Source organism: Salminus brasiliensis, chromosome 4, assembly GCF_030463535.1.
Source record: "Salminus brasiliensis chromosome 4, fSalBra1.hap2, whole genome shotgun sequence".
Classification (NCBI taxonomy): Eukaryota; Metazoa; Chordata; class Actinopteri; order Characiformes; family Bryconidae; genus Salminus; species Salminus brasiliensis.
This window is the reverse complement of record NC_132881.1, coordinates 33,350,962-33,370,376: the sequence shown is the minus strand read 5'-3', so window position 1 is coordinate 33,370,376 and position 19,415 is coordinate 33,350,962. Positions and strand designations below refer to the sequence as shown.

At 42.3% G+C, this 19,415-nt stretch overlaps 1 protein-coding gene across 2 annotated transcripts in view; it reads right to left on the bottom strand.

Annotated features, from left to right (window-relative positions):
* Window positions 1-19,415, bottom strand: part of smap1 (small ArfGAP 1) — a 94,128-nt gene that overhangs the window by 55,614 nt on the left and 19,099 nt on the right. For both annotated transcript variants that reach the window (XM_072678107.1, XM_072678108.1), the window contains exons 2-4: window positions 12,845-12,978; window positions 11,016-11,101; window positions 6,123-6,198 (exon numbers count right to left, since the gene is read on the bottom strand). In XM_072678107.1, the coding sequence (XP_072534208.1) occupies window positions 6,123-6,198; window positions 11,016-11,101; window positions 12,845-12,978 (296 nt within the window). The remainder of the gene's footprint in view (window positions 1-6,122; window positions 6,199-11,015; window positions 11,102-12,844; window positions 12,979-19,415) is intronic.

The window sequence follows — 19,415 nt, the reverse complement described above, 5'->3', positions numbered from 1 at the left end:
TACAGAGAGGGAGAGACAGGGGGGCAGAGTAATGCAGTAGCACCTGGCAGAGCTGCATGGCTGCTCTCTATCTCGTGCAGACACAGCCGTGCACCACACCAGACCTTGCTTTTGTTATTCCAGTCCAAAGGACAGAGGCTTCCTCTCACGAGGCTCCATTTCACGCTTGGTGTTCATGCCCTAATCACATCAACACTGTGACATGATGGGGAGAGCCTGTGGAGGGCCTCTGGGGCACAATGTGCCAACAGCTAACAGGCCCAAACCATTTTGGGCATTCTCAAATAAAAGCCATGTCCAGAGGCTTGGAATAATTCTAAAAAGCAAGCGTCCCAGGCATGTTCAGCCCACACTGACGCAACTCAACTGTGCTGGATGAGATTAAAATAAGTTACCCCTTAAAAAATAATAATAATAGTAATCACACAGAGCCAATCAGGGTTCTGCAAATAGACCAGATCAAGTGCCATGGAGTAACAGACCCTTAGTCATCCTCTTGTGTAAGCTAGGCCAAGTTTGGGTCTACTGAGTAGACGCCCAAAAAATAAAGATTTTTTTCTTCCAGCAGGTTCACTTCACACCACGGTTTGGACTTCACGGTTTGACCCCAAACCCCAAAATTGCATACGGCTAGGTTTCTTTCCACTGATTTTCAGTGACAGCCCTGCAGGTTCCAGTAGCCAGGTTTCCATTCAAACGTTCTACTAATGTTATGCGCAACCACATACATGAAAAAATTTTTAATTAAGTGATTAGAAAGGAGAGATTTAACCTAGTCTTTGCTGCAGTGGCCCACCCAAGGTCTGAAATCTCCCTGCCACACCAACAACATCCAGCATACATCTGCAGGCATCAACATTCTAGACAATTCAGGGAGAGCAAAGTGTGATAGCCATTTTCTAGACAAAAGCCGAATTCTGCATTTCAGAACGTCGACAGCAAAGTTTGAAAAGCTGTGGCTTAATCAAACCACCTGTAGTGCCACAGAATCATGTGCCCTGCGGCTTGATTTGACAGTTTTTTCCGAAATCCCTTTTCCATTACTTTTCCCACAATTTGGCTTTAACGACATTCTAACTTTTCCTGCGTGTTTCTGCACACGTACCCTACAGTTGTCCAACAACTGCCCTCGTCCAATAATCCATGATCTCAGGAGTTGTAAAAAATAAAAATAAGACTGTCTGTGAAATACTTTCTCAACATTTCAGTTGTTTTACTGCAAACAGTGAGTCAGAGACTACAACTCCCCCAGTACCATGCCACTCCATGCCAACTTTACTTGAGCCAGTTTCTGGAAGGAACTCGCACTTGTGAAATTCGGTTCAGCATCATGGTCAGAAATCTTGGTCCACTGCGAGAACAATTTGTCTGTAGCGTCCCACGTACTGTGCATTCTTTTAACGTCCACATGGTGACTTTCATGCAAATGCGGGTACCATTACACCCCTAATCTAAACTTTTAAGACTAAATGTTAAAAATTTAGGTAAAACTCAGTTCCAATGCTAGTAATAATGACTGATGTTGCCCCCTTGCACTGATATTATTATTTATACACTTATTTTAAATAGAATAAATAATAGCTGAATAGCAAGTAATGAATGTTCTTCAGATCTGAATAATATACATGCACACAGATTTTTATCATTAATAATTATTCAAAATATTACTTGCATCCGTCAAACACAAACAGTGTTTCAGACGAGAGAACACACAGATGTTTAGAATGAATTATTATCTTTTTCTGGCAGATGTAGCTCCTTCACATCTCCCTGCTCTCTCAAGCTCCCGCTCCGTACTTCAGTCTATACACCCCCCACCCCCTCCACAACAGTGTAAAATGCCTTAAACTGATAACGAGTTGTTTTAAATAATTGATTTGCATATAAAAGGCGCTGGCAGCGTAGGCGGACAAGGCAGACCTGGAATCACAGTCGCAGCTTGAGAATGTCCCAGTAACAGAAACACACACACACACACACACACACACACACACACACACACACACACACACACACACACACACACAAACTTATTTGCACTCTCAGTTCAGCTGCTTTACTCCTTAACATGCTTACACAGGGGCACTTATTGTTTGTTTCTATAGCAATGCCAAGTATAGCTGTAGAGTGAAGCAGGTCAAGGCTGTATGAACCAATGAGTGTTTACACACAGACCGAACCTTACTGCTCTCCAGATGCATGCCAATGCAGTTTTGAGACCAACTGGGAGAAAAATGACAACATATGCATTTGCAACCATATAATATGTGCCAAGAGAAATATCCATACAAAAACAAAACAATAAGATCCCTACAAATTCTGTATGTTTTACTAATATAATGTTTTACTAATAAAATGTTACTAATATAGATATAATAGATACTAATAAACATAAAAACAACCAAAAAAGCTAAATAAGAAAAAATATATAATAAGATTATTTTTAAAAAGATAAACAAATGTATGAAAACTGTAATATGTTATTGTTGATAAGCAATATACTTTTATGATTTATTATAAGTGAACATGATACATCCTGTTTAACTGATGCAATGCAGTTAAATAAATAAACAATACTAAAAATTAAATAAATTATTTATATATATTTTTTAATTATTATTTTTTTGTGAATGGATACAATATCGCAAAACAGAATATTGAGACATTAAGTTGTATAGATATTTTCTTACACCCCTAATCTATACACACACACACACACACACACACACACACACACACACACACACACACACACACACACACACACACACGGGGGAAAAAAGTATTTAGTCAGTCACCAATTGTGCAAGTTCTCCCACTTAAAAAGATGAGAGAGGCCTGTAATTGACATCATAGGTAGACCTCAACTATGAGAGACAAAATGAGAAAAACAAAAAAGATCACATTGTCTGATTTTTTAAGAATTTATTTGCAAATAATGGTGTAAAATAAGTATTTGGTCACCTACAAACAAGCAAGATTTCTGGCTGTCACAGACCTGTAACTTCTTCTTTAAGAGGCTTCTCTGTCTTCCACTCATTACCTGTATTAATGGCACCTGTTTGAACTGTTAACAGTATAAAAGACTGCCCACAACCTCAAACAGTCACACTACAAACTCCACTATGGTGAAGACCAAAGAGCTGTCGAAGGTAGACCTGGGAAGACTGAATCTGCAATAGGCAAGCAGCTTGGTGTGAAGAAATCTACTGTGGGAGCAATAATCAGAAAATGTGAGACCTACAAGACCACTGCTAATCTCCCTCGATCAGGGGCTCCACGCAAGATCTTAGCCCGTGGGGTCAAAATGATCACAAGAACGGTGAGCAAAAATCCCAGAACCACACGGGGGACCTAGTGAATGACCTGCAGAAAGCTGGGACCAATGTTACAAAGGCTACCGTCAGTAACACTCTACGCCACCAGGGACTCAGATCTTGCAGTGCCAGACGTGTTCCCCTGCTTAAGCCAGTACATATCCGTTTGCTAGAGAGCATTTGGATGTTCTGGAAGAGTATTGGGAGAAGGTCTTATGGTCAGATGAAACCAAAGTAGAACTGTTTGGTACAAACACAACTCGTTGTGTTTGGAGGAGAGTGAATGCTGAGTTGTATCCAAAGAACACCATACCAACTGTGAAGCATGGGGGTGGCAACATCATGCTTTGGGGCTGTTTCTCTGCAAAGGGACTAGGACGACTGGTCCGTGTACATGAAAGAATAAATGGGGCCATGTATTGTGAGATTTTGAGTGCAAATCTCCTTCCATCAGCAAGGGCATTGAAGTAGAAACGTGGCTGGGTCTTTCAGCATGACAATGATCCCAAGCACACTGCCAGGGCAACAAAGGAGTGGCTTCGTAAGAAGCATTTCAAGGTCCTGGAGTGGCCTAGCCAGTCTCCAGATCTCAACCCCATAGAAAACCTTTGGAGGGAGTTGAAAGTCCGTGTTGCCCGCCGACAGCCCCAAAACATCACTGCTTTAGAGGAGATCTGAATGGAGGAATGGGCCAACATACCAGCAACGGTGGGTGCCAACCTTGTGAAGACTTACAGAAACCAGTTGACCTCTGTCATTGCCAACAAAGGATATATAACAAAGTATTGAGATGAACTTTTGTTATTGACCAAATACTTATTTTCCACCATTATTTGCAAATAAATTCTTTAAAAATCAGACAATGTGATTTTCAGAATTTCTTTTCTCATTTTGTCTCTCATAGTTGAGGTCTACCTATGATGTCAACTACAGGCGCCTCTCATCTTTTTAAGTGGGAGAACTTGCATAATTGGTGACTGACTAAATACCCCCCCCTCCCGGTATATATGTATTGATATTTTCTTATATATATATATATATATATATATATATATATATATATATATATATATATATATATATATGCGTGTACACACACACACACACACACCTTCACGTCGCGATATTCTGTTTTGCGATATTGTATCGATTCACAAAAACAGTACCGATTTTTTATGAATATTTTACATGTAAAGATTCGCGGCTGTTGATGACTTGGTGTTGTATTTAAATCCCCGACCTCTAGATGGTAGACAGTGGGCCACTTCAGCCATTAGGCGCTTCCGCGTCAACGTAAGCAAGTACCGCATAGCATTAGCAAACCTAACTGCGTTAGTGTGAGCCTCAATGGCCGAATCCAAACGCATTACACACAAACGCACAGAGCTAAAGTCTGGGCTCATTTTGGCTTTCACAATAAAGAAGCCAAAACAGAGATCGACAAGAACCAAGCCGTTTGCAAAATGTGCCACGCAAAAATCGGGGAGCACACTTAGCAAGACACGCCAACGTTACCACCGACCTCAACTCGAGCATCCAAAATAACTCAGTCAGTGCAAATATATGCTCCCTCTCAGTGTTGGAGAATGAAGGCTTCCGTAATATGGTGAATACAATGGCGCCAAGTTACACCATACCCTTTAGGTACTGAGAAATGATAAACTGACAGACATACTACAGCAGAATGTTAACCTTTAAAGCAGAAGCTAAAAATATACTGTCTGTTTACAATGTTTTATTTTATTAATTTATTTACCTAATCAATCAATCTCTCTCTCTCTCTCTCTCTCTCTCTCTCTCTCTCTCTCTCTTTAAAATTAGATAAAAAAAGAAATGTGGAAAAAATATCACAGTATATCGCAATATATCGAATCATAACCCCTGTATTGCGATACATATCGTATCACCAGATCCTTGCCAATATATAGTATATCTAATTATATATATATATATATATATATATATATATATATATATACACACACACACACACACACACACACCTACCTAATATATATGTATATCATTCTGAAAATTCCTGCCAGTTTATAACTCACTGTTTCTCTGAGGTGACAAGAACTGACTCTGCCTACCACAGTGAAAGTGTTTGCAAAGCGCTTTTTAGAATCATGCACAAAACAGGATGGAGGATAATTCTAAGATAAGGACTCTTTAATATGTGCACATAAAATGTGAACAAACTAAAGATCCATTCTAGCTATGTGCTACATGCAGGTTCTCGGTCAATACAGAGGAGTTTATCAAACTGTTTGAGAATGACAGTCACCTCAGAGACCTTGCAGCTGAATGCGGCTGAACCAGAGGAACAGCTGCAGGCCTCCAGATGTACTGTGGTGCGGATGAGGACTCAGTGGACTGCAAAATGGGTACGCACAGTTACTCCTGTTTTTACCTTTACCTGATGCCTCACTGAAAACCATATCTAGGAGCAGACATTAAAGCAGCAATTTACTACTTCAGGCTCAGCTAGAACTCATATTACTGTAAAATCCTGTAATATTATTCTACTGCCTCAGTCCACATGCTTTTTTCGCTTTCAACCATAGATCTGCATCCTCTCGCAGCTTGTCCAGAAATACATATGCATGCAAGAGCATGTCCTTTCAAGGGCTCTAGGGTGCAAATTAATCCACATCACTCCATATATCCGCATTTTAATCCATATTTAAAGCAGAGTTTTGTATTTTTTCAGTAAAGCACCGACTCACAACGATACTCTGGCTCAGAAGGACACTTCTGCAGCATTCAAAACATGTAATCTATAGAGGAGTGCTTGGTACTTACGAAAGAGTCATTGACTGCATTTTTGTCATAGTACTTCTTCTTCTCATACTTGTCCCTGATGAAGAACTCCACGGCTCTGAGAAGCTGTTAAGGAAGAGGACTCTGGAGAGGGGAAAAAAACTCACCTGAAACAAATTGAAAATACACAGAGTATGCACGTACACACAGCCACACAGACACACAGCCACACACATCTACATTTCATCATTATTTTGGCTTTGACTATGTCAGAGAGCCAGACAGCTGAAGTATATTTTCAGAGACATGGCCAGCCTGCTGAGAAGACAGTCAGTTATCACACCGTCCTCTAACCACAGCTCACTCACTCACTCCCTCTCTTTATCTTGCTCCCTCGCTCTCCAAACAATAGCAGAAAAGTTAGCAGTCAGTTCAAAGCCCCCCGTGTTTCAAAGCTGATCAAAAACCCAGTTTGAAGCCTCACTTTGGTTTTCGGATGGTCTCCTTGCTGTGGCTAGCAAGCTTTAATTGGCACCTTGCACTTGTTAGTGTGTAAACCCCTGCAGGTCTGGCCTGTCCTCTCTGTGAGCCTTTGTTCCCCATGCTCATTATTAGCTGCACCAAAGCTTGGAATTTCAGTACCGCACTGTACCTGATACTGGCCCTGAAGAAAGAGAAGAAAGACAAAAATAAGAGAAGGGAAAGAAGAGGGGGGGGCAGACCCTAAAGAAAGAAAGTGAAGGAGAAAACGGGAAAGGAAGAATGGGTGGAAATAATGGCTGAGACCAAGAGAAAGCGATGACAGCAGTATAAAGGCAAAGAAGACTCCAGCTCTCTGATCGCTTGCTCATCCTTCTATAGTTCTGCATGAGCTCCCCCACAAAGAGAGAGGGAGAGAGAGAGAGAGAGAGAGAAAAAAAAAGAGAAAAAAATGAGTAGAAAGCCGGGAAAGTCAAAGAGAAGTAAACAGCAAAAGCAAGAAAGAAAGAGTGAGATGGACCGAGACAGAAGGGGAGGCAGAGACGGTGAGAGGAGTACAGAGAGTGAGAAAAGGAAAGAGGGAAATAAAAGTGTGTGTGTGTGTGTGTGTGTGACTGTCTGAAGTCTGAACTGAGTGAAATATAATAACTCAGGGTCTTTAAAGCCATTAGGTTTTCATGCAGAATTAGAATGGCTGAACATATTCATTTCTGTAACTGAACAAATGTTTTTTTATGGCGGCGAAGAACCACTTCCGTATGAGGGAATGTGATGACAGTCATGCCGTTGTGACAAAAGTCCCACAGCCCAGCCTGGGAAACACTGACCCCTGCATATACCCAATCAGTATATGCTGTAAAGAACAGCTCTAACTAGAATAAGCCACAATACAGTTTTAGAATTAATGTCCATAAACCCAAACACACTCTGTGATAGCCTCCTGAAAAAATGTCCGTTAGGGGAGTGTTGGATACATTGTAAATTGTATTTGGTAAGAAATTGGTGTTAATGTGATGTGATGAGTCTAATTTGATTTCTGCAGCTGATGTGCTGAACTGTAATTCTAAGTAACAATTCAGAGGTATCTTAACTTTTTTTTCATACAAGAAAGTTAAAAGTTATATATGTTTGAAATCAGAAACGTATGAAAAACACTGTGCGAAAAATGACAGAGCCAGCAAAGACCATCAGGAAATGAACACCGTTGAAGAAAGAACGGTGCAGAGAAGAGACAGCAAACCGACGCAAAATAGCTGAAGTGCACCAAATTAGAGTGACAGACATGCACCGTGAGCAAATTCATTTCTAGCCGCACAAAGATTGCTTTTCACCAAATTTCTTCTCTTTGCTCTTGCTCGCAACACTCGCATTAACGTGGCCAATTCTTCCATTAATGGGATCATTAAAAGCGCAAGATGAGGAGCAGAGGCACAGAGCGTGAGAGAGCGAGAAAGAAAGAGATGAACAGAGAGAGAGAGAGAGAACGGATCTGCATTTCCATCCGGAAAAAAAAACAAAAAACCCTACACCTCTGATAAAGCAAATTCCATCAAAGACCATTTCTGGGGGAAGCTCACCTTCCCTATCCGGTTTAATCCATTTTGACAGTTAAGAATATTGTACTGCAGTGGTCAGCATACAAATGAAGCCATTTCCAGACTCGCACCAAACACAAGAGAGCAGATAAGGAAGGTGCTCGGCACAGAAATTCAATTAGAGTATGCAAAGGTACCAAAGAGGAGAATATGGAATTAGCTATGCTACCACACACAAACACACACACACAATTAGGCCAGTAGTCTGTGACAAGCTGGGGGAGTAGATGTATGGCCTGAGAAGACACACGCGCACCCACCCACACACACACACACACACACACACACAAACAAAAGAACAGACAAACAAAGCAGGGAGGCGCTTTGCTTTTCCAGCCTTGTACTTTATGTCTGTTACACCCGCACACACACTCCCTTCAGAGTGGGCAGGTCAGTCCTGTTCAACAACTAGCCAAGGTGAAAGGGACAACCAGGACAGCTGTGTGTCATCCTGAATTACATGTAAAATCTTGAGTAAAGCGCTTGTATCTGAGCACTAAGTCCAAGTGAGGGGTGTGGAGTCACTAGAGGCACTACAGGCTCTAGCTTGCCTAAGGGCACTGAAGCGCTCTCCTTCACATAGGAAAGAGAGAGGGGGGGGGGGGGTCTGGGTGAAGGGTGGAATCTCAAAAGAGAGTAAAGGAACTTTGCTGGCATGACTTGAATCGACCAATTCTAATCAGTGCACTGGGCTAAATGCTTACTATACAGCAGGAACTCAAACAGGGGTTACAGGAGGGGGAAAATCAATCTGGCTTTCTCTGTCTCCATACAGTTCAATATATACACATTACTGTGCACCAGTGAGGGCGAGAATTGAAAAGCTCCTTATCTGGGCAGTAAATGTTTATCTGCTCAGGAAAAAAAACTAATATTTAAATAAACTTGAAGAACATGAATGCAAAAAGCAGCAGATTTACATCACTGTAGGCATCAAACTTTTCCAAAGCTTTTCCCTTTGGAGTCTAGTATTATTTTAAGTTGGCATCCAACACCTGGTTTGGCAAATTAGCACTTAATTTAATTGAAGTAGAGGAGCTGAGGATGGAATATAACAAATGCAGGCACTGGCTGGAGACGTCCAGGAAAAACCTTTGTTCCTCAAACTAGCTCACAAGAACTACTTTCTTTAAAATAAGAAATACTATTTTTGCTGTATTCATGTTTAGCAGCACCTGTTCTAATGTGAGTTGGATGTTTCTACAAGCAAACACACCCTTATTACCACGATCAATTCTTTTAAATAATGTGCTTAGGTGCCTAAAACCTTTGCACTGTAAAGTCTCCCTCTTTATTAGCATCATTATATAAGAAACATATTCAATTTACACTGTGTCTCTCTCACTCCCTCACTCTCTGCGCTAACCCTAACGTGCATCTGCCCTGTATTGGAGATTTAATCACATACAGCAGTCCCCATTATGAGCAACATAGCATCAGAAAAGAATATACACACCCCTACAGAAAAGCAACCACAGTATAACACTAAGAAAGCAGTAATAAACATACGAATAAAGAACATCAATAGCAGCAGGTATGCCTGGGTCATTTTACGGGACGATCTGGGCGGTTTTAAGGCCGATTCACCCCTCCCAACAATTGCGGAAGGTGTCTTGAACGATTACCCTCAGGATTTCTCTGTGGTGTGGGTGAATAATTCAATTTGTACTGCTCACAGTTCAGTCACGGCAGCCGCAGTCTTAAATCTTCATTATACATTTTTAATATTTACAACTTTCTGCAGTTTAGGAGGTACTGTCATAAGTTATTTCTGCAAGGGGAAACACAAAGTTGACCTTGTGCGTGTATGGTAATCCATGACTATTAGGAAGAATTTGATTAATTCATTTGAAAATTAATTTTAAGCTAAAATGTATGTTCTACTTTTAACTGCTAAACGTAAACATAACTAGCACACTAATCTATGCTTTGCCATGGTCCATGCTAGGTTTGTTTGGATCTAAAATTCATTAATTAATTTACTCATTCATTAATCCATCCCCTAACCCATTTACATTTATGCCATTTAGCTCATGTTCTCATCCAGAGTGACTTATAAGTTTACATGAATAAAAAGGTGGGATAATGTAGTGTTGGATTGGTGTAGTAGCTCACTGACAGGTAGCAGTGTTCTGTTGCAGCGCACCAACCACTTATCTGCTTCTTGCTGTTCAAGTTAGGTCCAGAGCAATGGACAGAGCACCAGTCCACTGCAGGGTACAACACAACTAGCACAGTCAATTCGGCTACCTATTCACCTAATGTGTATTTTTGGGAGGTGGGAGGAAACCAGACATGGGGAGAACACACCAAACTTCTAACGGACTGCGACCAGCTCAAGGTTGAAACCCACACCCTCAGGCCTCTGGAGCCGTGCAGCACACACACACACACACACACACACACACACACACACACACACACACACACACACACACACACACACACACACATACAGATAACATGTGGCATGCCACCATGTTGCCCCTTGATCTAAAATTGATCATGTTTATTCAGGAGGAATTCAGGGAGATCCCAGGCGGTCTTAGAAGAGCCAGAAATCAAAGTAGGAAAAACATAAGCGCTGACACCCAGAAGCACCATTTCTGGGTAAAGGATGCTCTGTCCAGCCAAATCTTTCTCCTTAGTTCACCTGTGGGTAACAGGCTTTTTCAAGAGACCACTTATTCAGGAATAGAAAAGGAGGTCCCTGCTGGGAGCTCTGAACAGGGCCCAGAGCATTACATCTTCTCTACTAGACTTTACGCAACATAGAGATAAGCAAATGTCTTAACAGAAACGCAACACACACACACACACACACACACACACACACACACACACACACACTTAAGGATACTGGTCGGTTTGTGGTCGTCTGAAGTTGTCTGGGAGATGGGCTTCGTACAGCTGTCGGGCCTTAGTGTTTCCCATGCTCTGCACGCTCTGAACAAAAGGAAGATAAGAGGAGAGATGGAAACAAATTGACAGTTAAAAAGGGGTTTGTGCTAATGCACACAATACACACACAGTCAGTTGTCAGACACAAATTACCTTGGGTTTGATGGAGTTGATCGAAGGACAAGTGAGGAGGGGAAAAGAAAAAAAAAAGAAAAAAAAAAGACAAAACTGTCAAGTAATTACCCATCAAGAATTAATCACCCATTAAAACGTCAGTTAGTATTCAGAAAGAAGATGCTCTCTTTATGCTGCTCAGCCTTACAAGAGGAAAATAAATCTATCCACATGCTGCTTTTAGCACTGCCATTAGAACAGCCGCAGCAACAGCCTCTGAATAGAAATCGTTATTCACTTACAGCAAAAGCTGTTCAAAGCACAGGCCTTCAAACCTTGGGTCATGACCCACTGGCAGGTAACCAATTTTAGAGCTTTATTCTGCTCAGTTTGATGTTGGTCATACCCAGGAATTCAAGGCTAGAGTGCTGCATGTATTGAAGACTTTGTATTGTATGTATTGAAAACTAGCTACTTTAAATTATCACCAAAAGTGCTGCACCAGCCAACACACCTGATAACCTGGCCTTGGTGGCTTACTAAAGCGCAGCTCGCTGATAAATATGTGCCTCAATTTGTGGCGGATACAGTCTGGCGTTTGAGGGTTAAGGCTGACGAGTATGCTCGAATCAGACATCGACGTAAGCCAGCAGTTTGCTTCTATTGCTTTGCACAATGTAGAAAGCTGGATTGTAAAAGATAAAAAGATGAGCAAGTGATCTCCGGGAACACTACAAATGTGCAAATCTCTCCACCTGAAAACTGTAAGCTCGCATTCAAGTCATGAGTGAATATCATAGAAATTACTCATAAGTACTATATAATTTCCTCACAATTACACTAAGTACATAAGTATGCTTTTCAGTACCTCATCTCAGACTGTCCACTTAGTTAATCAAGCAAAACCGTAACCAAACTGAACTGATGAGGAGATACAGCTGATTGAACATAATTTTGTCACTACCTTCTATTCCCTGCTGTTCATAATATTTCTTTGTACTTCAATCTGTGCTTTTAAAAAAAAAAGCGTGGGTGAAGAAGCTTCGAATATTCGCTACGAACCAAATTATATTCGCGCCAGCCCTAGAATTTACTAAATCTTGCAGGAAAAACATCAAACACCCAACAGGTCTCTGCAGCTTCAGTTAAGGTCAGTGTTCATGACCCCTTTATAAGAAAGTGAGCTTGCAAAAAAATTATTTATATGAGAGCAGCAAGGGAGAAGCCTTTGCTAACCAGAAACCTCAATGCTCATGGGGGGAAAGGAAAAAAAAAAAAAAAAAAAAACTGGACAAATCAGTAATTCTTCCAGATGTCCTGTTGACCGACCAGACAGAAGTAATTCACCATGCCCACGTTTCTTCTCCCTTTGTGTTATAATGGCCTGTCAATCTGTATCAAATGGTTTCTGATCAGATTTTCAAAATGAAAGCAGTCTGAAGTAGGCTACTGATGTGGACATTGATCATAAAGCTGCTAGCTATGCTAACCCAACGTTCCAAGAGGCTATTTAACATTATTTAGAGTACAGCTAACTAGCTTTCAAACACAACAGAAAATAATCAGAGTGCTCTGAGGCACCATATAACTCGTATCCACTGCAAACACTCATCTGAACGGCTGAAAAGAAACCATTAAAAGGGCGTCCAAGTCAGTCTGATGACAGGACAGTACCTGAATTTGCTCGGGGGTCCATTGGTCCAGGTTGACAGATTTGACTCGAGATATGTGCACTCCTAGGTTCCGGTGAATTCCAGCACACCTGATACAGATGAACACACCAAGGTTCCAGGAGGCCCATCGAGGTCCTGTAGAAAGATAGGAACCAAGTGTTGGACCATAATTCAATTCCCGTCCACCTACGAGCGTTCTGATTTCTTACACTACTTCAAACATACAGTTAAAACATCAATCATCAAGCTTCTTACAGTCTTAATGTCCAAATATCCCAGAACCACAACACAAGTTACCTGCAAGGTGTGCTTTAGAAAAGACAGGTGCAAAGTAAAGGAAACCGAATGTTATCAGTGGATGTGGTCATAAAGAGCTTTAAATAGTGCTGCATCTGTCGGTGGAGACATGTCCTAGTAACTAAACCATGTACGTCACGAAATGACGCAAAGTCTAAATCTGAGCACTATCCACATGGCGTAAACTCCAGTAGAGACGCCGTAATGAGAGAACGGCTCTGTGAGCCTCTTATCTTTCCCCCACCCTAACTATTATCCAGACGGCTGCGTGCGTTCCCACCACCACCCACCCACGTTTATTAGTCCAATAAAGGACTAGGAGATTGTGTCTTACCCCAGTCCAATGGGGGCTGCGTAACTCACCCACCATTAAAGGGGTTTCATTAGTCACAGTGAGGAGTCTAGCATAAAACTACCGGGACACCAGCCTGTGGCCACCACCACACTACAGCCGCAATGGTTATATCATCGACTGTATCAATTCTGAACAAATGCATAAAGAGCTTTAAATAGTGCTGCATCTGTCGGTGGAGACATGTCCTAGTAACTAAACCATGTACGTCACGAAATGACGCAAAGTCTAAATCTGAGCACTATCCACATGGACTATACCATCCACATGGACTTCATAAGACCATCAGCATCACTTGTAACTCTGGCAGAAGCTGAGCTTGTGTAACTTTTGATTCGGTTTAAAGGCTATAGAGAGACGGAGTCTGACAGCAGAGAGAGGTCGATACTAGTACTAGGCTAAGAGCGTAAGGGGGGGGGGGGGGGGGGGGGGGGGGTTGCAGGACAGGGAAGCAGCCCTGACAGCTCACAGCCGGTCGGTTGACGTTGGCAGGAGCGCTAAGGCTGACGGGCTATAAATCACAAGGCTTGCTGGGAAATGGATTTCTGCGGCTCGCACGCCCTCTCTGGCTTTATCTACACCCGTCAGCCATTTTAGGACATATTCAATTCAAAAGGCTCCCACTCTCTCACACACAAAGGCAGGCTGTCTCCACTGAATGTGTGTGTGTGTGTGTGTGTGTGTGTGTGTTGGTGTGTGTGATTGTAGGGTGTCTGTATTCTTCATTTAGGGTGCTTGGCACTAGCTTTCATGCCCACCAGGCAACAGAGAGGAGGAGGAAGAACAGTACCCATGACCCTGGCACTGCGTCTCACTCGGCCTTTCTTTCACACACCGTCTCAGGACCGTCTCATGACACAGACACACACACACAGCCATTAGCATAACAAACAGTGCAGTGAGGGCTCTTCATTTTTTAAGCGTGCTCATAACTCATGAGCAGCGCTGCGCGATTACTCAGGATATTAATGGCTATCTCGGTGCTGTTCCCCACCCAATGAACAAAAGAGGAGGACACGGAGCGAACAGGCCGATAAGGCTCCCAATGCCGCGTAAACTCCAGTAGAGACGCCGTAATGAGAGAACGGCTCTGTGAGCCTCTTATCTTTCCCCCACCCTAACTATTATCCAGACGGCTGCGTGCGTTCCCACCACCACCCACCCACGTTTATTAGTCCAATAAAGGACTAGGAGATTGTGTCTTACCCCAGTCCAATGGGGGCTGCGTAACTCACCCACCATTAAAGGGGTTTCATTAGTCACAGTGAGGAGTCTAGCATAAAACTACCGGGACACCAGCCTGTGGCCACCACCACACTACAGCCGCAATGGTTATATCATCGACTGTATCAATTCTGAACAAATGCTGAAGTTAATTTTTTTACTGGCACTGCTTCTAAGTCTGTACCAGACTTCTAAAGTTCCACTGTAATAAGGAGAGCTTGAGAGTTTAATTCCAGACAATGTTGGGAGATCCAAGAGAGTGTGACGGGCCGTGATTAATTGGACGCAGCACTGAATAAACAAGAAAGTAAGTCATTATACGTGTATATTCTCTTAGCATTTTTAAAAGTGTGCAAAAACCTTCACTGCTGGAGCACCGGTATGTGTTTCAGCTTTTCAAATCTCAAGATTAGGCTTAGGCCAGAGTTAAAAGCAAATCAATTCAATGTAGTTCTCAACCCGAGAGTTAAGGGGTCATGGAGGGGCTTAAAGTTTAGATTAGTTGATTAAAGGTGATCTAGAACTAAATATTCATCTTGGCATGGGTAAATAACTGGAGTTTGATACATAGAGATGACATACCCTTAACCTTAAGCACTGTTGGGTCCTCTATTAAAAGCAAAACCCTTGTAGGTAAGACTAAGGAGGCGTTTACCCCGGACATCAAAATGCGTCCCCACTGTGACCACTTACATAATTTCCGTAGACCACGTCTTCTCATCAAACTTATAGTTTAGGAATAGTAGGTGTTCTACAACGTGGTGGAACAACAGATGGTTCTCGTATTCCTGTAGCAGCTTTAATAGAAATGCGACAGACTACTTAAACTGATACTGGTCTTATCTACCGGTGAATAAGCGTGAGCACACAATTGAGAGTAAGCGCAAAAGCCTTTCAAGGGCTAAAAGCTAACTCTAGCTGACTGGGTAATGCACCACTCGGAGGAGGGCTGACTACATCAAGAGCTGCAGTGGCCATAGCATATCCGCAGCAGCCGGCTAGCTCCATCGACTTCCCTGCATCACGAGGCTTGCGCTACACGGACAGCTATAGAATCTGTTGCAGAAGAAAGAATAATTGCATAAAGTTCTTGTTAGAGTCGATACGCTAGGTTAAGCCACGCTAAGCTATGCAGCTGTGGGCCATATTGGGGACATAAACCAGCCAATAAGCAGAGCTTATCTTTGGTAGTTTTACTATTATTTAATTTCACAAGCCAACTATCAAACAAATCATCTGATTTCATTCAGAGACAAAATAACAGGACAGTAAATTGCATCTGGATATTTTTTTGCTGCAACCAAAGTGACTTATTTAAACATCCAAGGACAACCTAAAATACTCATATACTAAGTGTATTATCTGGCACCTTTAGCCGCACAGCTGTTGAGACGTTTATCAGCTACAGGCACAGTCATTAGTTGGAGGCTCACTATGCCTTACTACAAAACTGCTGTCCTTGAGAACACCATAAGTGTTGGGTGTTCTGTCTTTGCGGGCTGTGTGAAGACACATCCCATGTTACTGTCTGTAAGACATGGCAGATTGGATCCCCAGACATTCCAGCTTCACCCCCTATCTGTCTGGCTGTCTGTCTGTCTCTCTCTCTCTTTGCTCCTTCTCTTCAGACACGCTGGGCCAGGTGAGCTGCCAGCAGCGGAGTGGAGGAGAGCCGGGGCTCAAAGCCAAGACGAGCCTAACCGAGCCTGTCCCATTTCTGCTTGCCTCCGTGCATGGCTGCGTGACCGAAAGACGGCCTCTGGTGTCTGGCAAGAAAACTGCCGCTTGCAGAAGAGGAAAGCATGCTCTCAGTCTCTGTCTCTTTTGTTCTTTCTCGGCCCCTTTCACATCTGGCTGCAGCAGATGCAGAGACGCGGGTCAATGCTGCAGTCGCTCCGCAATAGGAATAACTGGTTAACAAACCAGCAAGAAATTACATATGAGTACTTGGAACACTAGCTCTACATTTTTGGAGCTGAAGCTGGGACAAAGCCACACCCTCTCCTTTGCATGCAGAAAATAAGTGTGAGAGAGAGAGAGACACAATGAGGAAAAGAAAAAGGCGGGAGATATGTGAAATCAATTCTGAATAGCTGTGGCTTGCTATCTTCACGCCTTAAGAAAACACACAAGGCTGCAGCCAGCAGCTGGAGAGGGAGATAACATTATGACATTTGGGACAGTGTGTAATACCTGGAATATACGGCCTGTCTGAGAGCTGGGTGGCAGTACCTTAAAAACTCAATTAAAAGGTAGCCTAAATAAATTATTCAGTGTCTTTAAATTCAGCCTGACAGGACTAGCCTGGGCCTGGGGCAGTGTAAATGTGTGCGGGAAAGTGTGCCTGAGAGAGAGAGAGAGAGAGAGAGAGAGAGAGAGAGAGAGAGAGAGAGAGAGAGAGAGAGAGAGAGAGAGAGAGAGAGAGATTTACAGCTGGTTCTATGGTAACCTGGTCTCCTTGCACACTTGATCCATACAGCAGGAGCTCGGCTGCCTGTTACAATAAACAATAGCCTAAGTCTGATTGACACCTTAAGCCACAAACAAACCTAAGCTCAGTTTTTCTCCCGCCATCTCCCACACAAGCTCAACGCAGCACTACAGCCACTGTGATTCTGCAGCACCTGCTTTTCACAAAATGGAACACAGGCATCATTTTGTCAATGTCACCCCAAGGCTACAAAAATGCATTTGTCAAAGTAAACAATAGCTGCCTTTTCAAACCCATTCTTCTCTTCTAGGGCACAACAAGTATCCATGAAGACTGCATCTTCTCATCCTATTCCCCTGCAGCGTATGGGAGTATTTTATATTTATGTATTTACACACACCTCTGCGCACGTCGCGGACAGTTTTTGTTCTTTCACTTCTCATGACTGATAGACCAACTGAAAATATATCAGAATAACAATGGAATGAAATCCTGACATTTACTTCCACTGAAAGCTAAGTAGGTTTCCTCTTTCTCTTGTTAAGCTGCCACTCTATTCATCGATATCCATCTGTCTAGTCAAGATGTCCTGATCCAATGAAGTGGATTGGGGTTGATCCAGGCATATTTTAAATGACTGAGTATCGGCTATGTTAATCCTGATCCAGTTCCTTGTTTTAACCACTCTGATCAGCGCACCCTCTGGCGTCCTCAAGACACCATTGCCGGACATGAATCACAACTCGCAGCCCAGAGTGTTTTCAGATGGCAACAAAACAGTGCATAGTCGGCAATGTTCAATATAGAACTATTTTACAGTGAAAACATAAAAAAAATATGTAAAACTATTGCAGAAAATGTTGCATTTTACCAGCAGGAGAATCATGTACCTTTCTTTGTTTTTAAACCAGCACTGAACAGCATAAATGTTCAAAGCCTAGAGGAGGAGGTTGGCACTAAGGCTAATGCACACAAGCTGGTGAAGCCACTTTCAGCATACTTTGACGACTATTTCACATCAGTAGCTGACAAAAAGTAACAGCTCTCACATACACAAAAATAGTAAATTTACTATCATATTTATTAGCAGCATGTATTACATAATCCATCTAGTGGTATTATTTTCAAAAACACAAAGATTGGATTGGTATCAGCTGATACTTAGCATTAAGAGACAAATTTGGGAGCAAATGAGCAAAAATAACTGGACTGGGACATCTCTACTAGCAATCACTCTTAATCTCTCATGTCGGTCTATCTACATCTCTATCTAGCTATATCTATATATAATTAGACACAGACAGAGTTCCACAGTAAAAATCAAGACATCCATGGTCCACAGAGGACTGTCTTTTTGATTGTACTGGTCCACTCAGGGCTAACTGGGTAGCTGCCAGGATTCTGTTTAGCTGCCCTCTGCACTGCCTAACATATTAAAAATTGATCAGGACCCAAGCTCTGCGGCGACTACGCGGCTACAGCACTGCAGCACAGGCCTGGGGGAATTGGTTTTGGTCACACATGGTCAACACCTCTGCTCTGCTTTCCTCTCCCCTCACTCTGCCCCCTCCAACAGCACAGCTAAATGTAAAACTCACAACAAGCTCAGACTATGAATAATTCATGTGTAAGATCCAATGTTTAAGGTCCAGTGTTTAAACTGATCACATCAAGCACAGTCATAACAAAATGAAACCAGGGGACCAAAAACAAGGAAAAATCTCAACAAAAGAGGAGGCAGGAGAGAATTAAGAGGACACTTAAGACAAAGTGACCAATGAGGAGTAGATAAAAGCAGAGGTGGTCTCTGGTACAATGGCTGAAGTTATGGGTTACGAGTGTGCATGAGAGTTAAGAGCGACTTAAAAGGCCTCGATCTACACCGCACCATAGAAACTAAATATGAGATGGAAGTCATCCGAAAATCCACCAAATAAACAAAATGGGTTATTGCTTTAATGACGGCTTAAAAATATGCAAGGCTTCCACATTCTCATTCATAAATCTCCGCCAACTAAGAGGACATCTGCTGCACTGAATAAGAGCTGTGAAAAGATTCTATGGCAGAAAACATTTAAGATAATACAGCAACAGCATAAACATTGGAAATCAGACCAGGCCAGAGTGCCAGTTTTTTTTTTTATAGCAAGTGTCTAACATTTTATATCAAAATAGAGACCGAGCAGCTACGCACTAAAAAAATAAACAGCAGCTCATGTCCAATCTGCATTGAAACAGGCATACAACCCATCAATCTGTATTTTTATT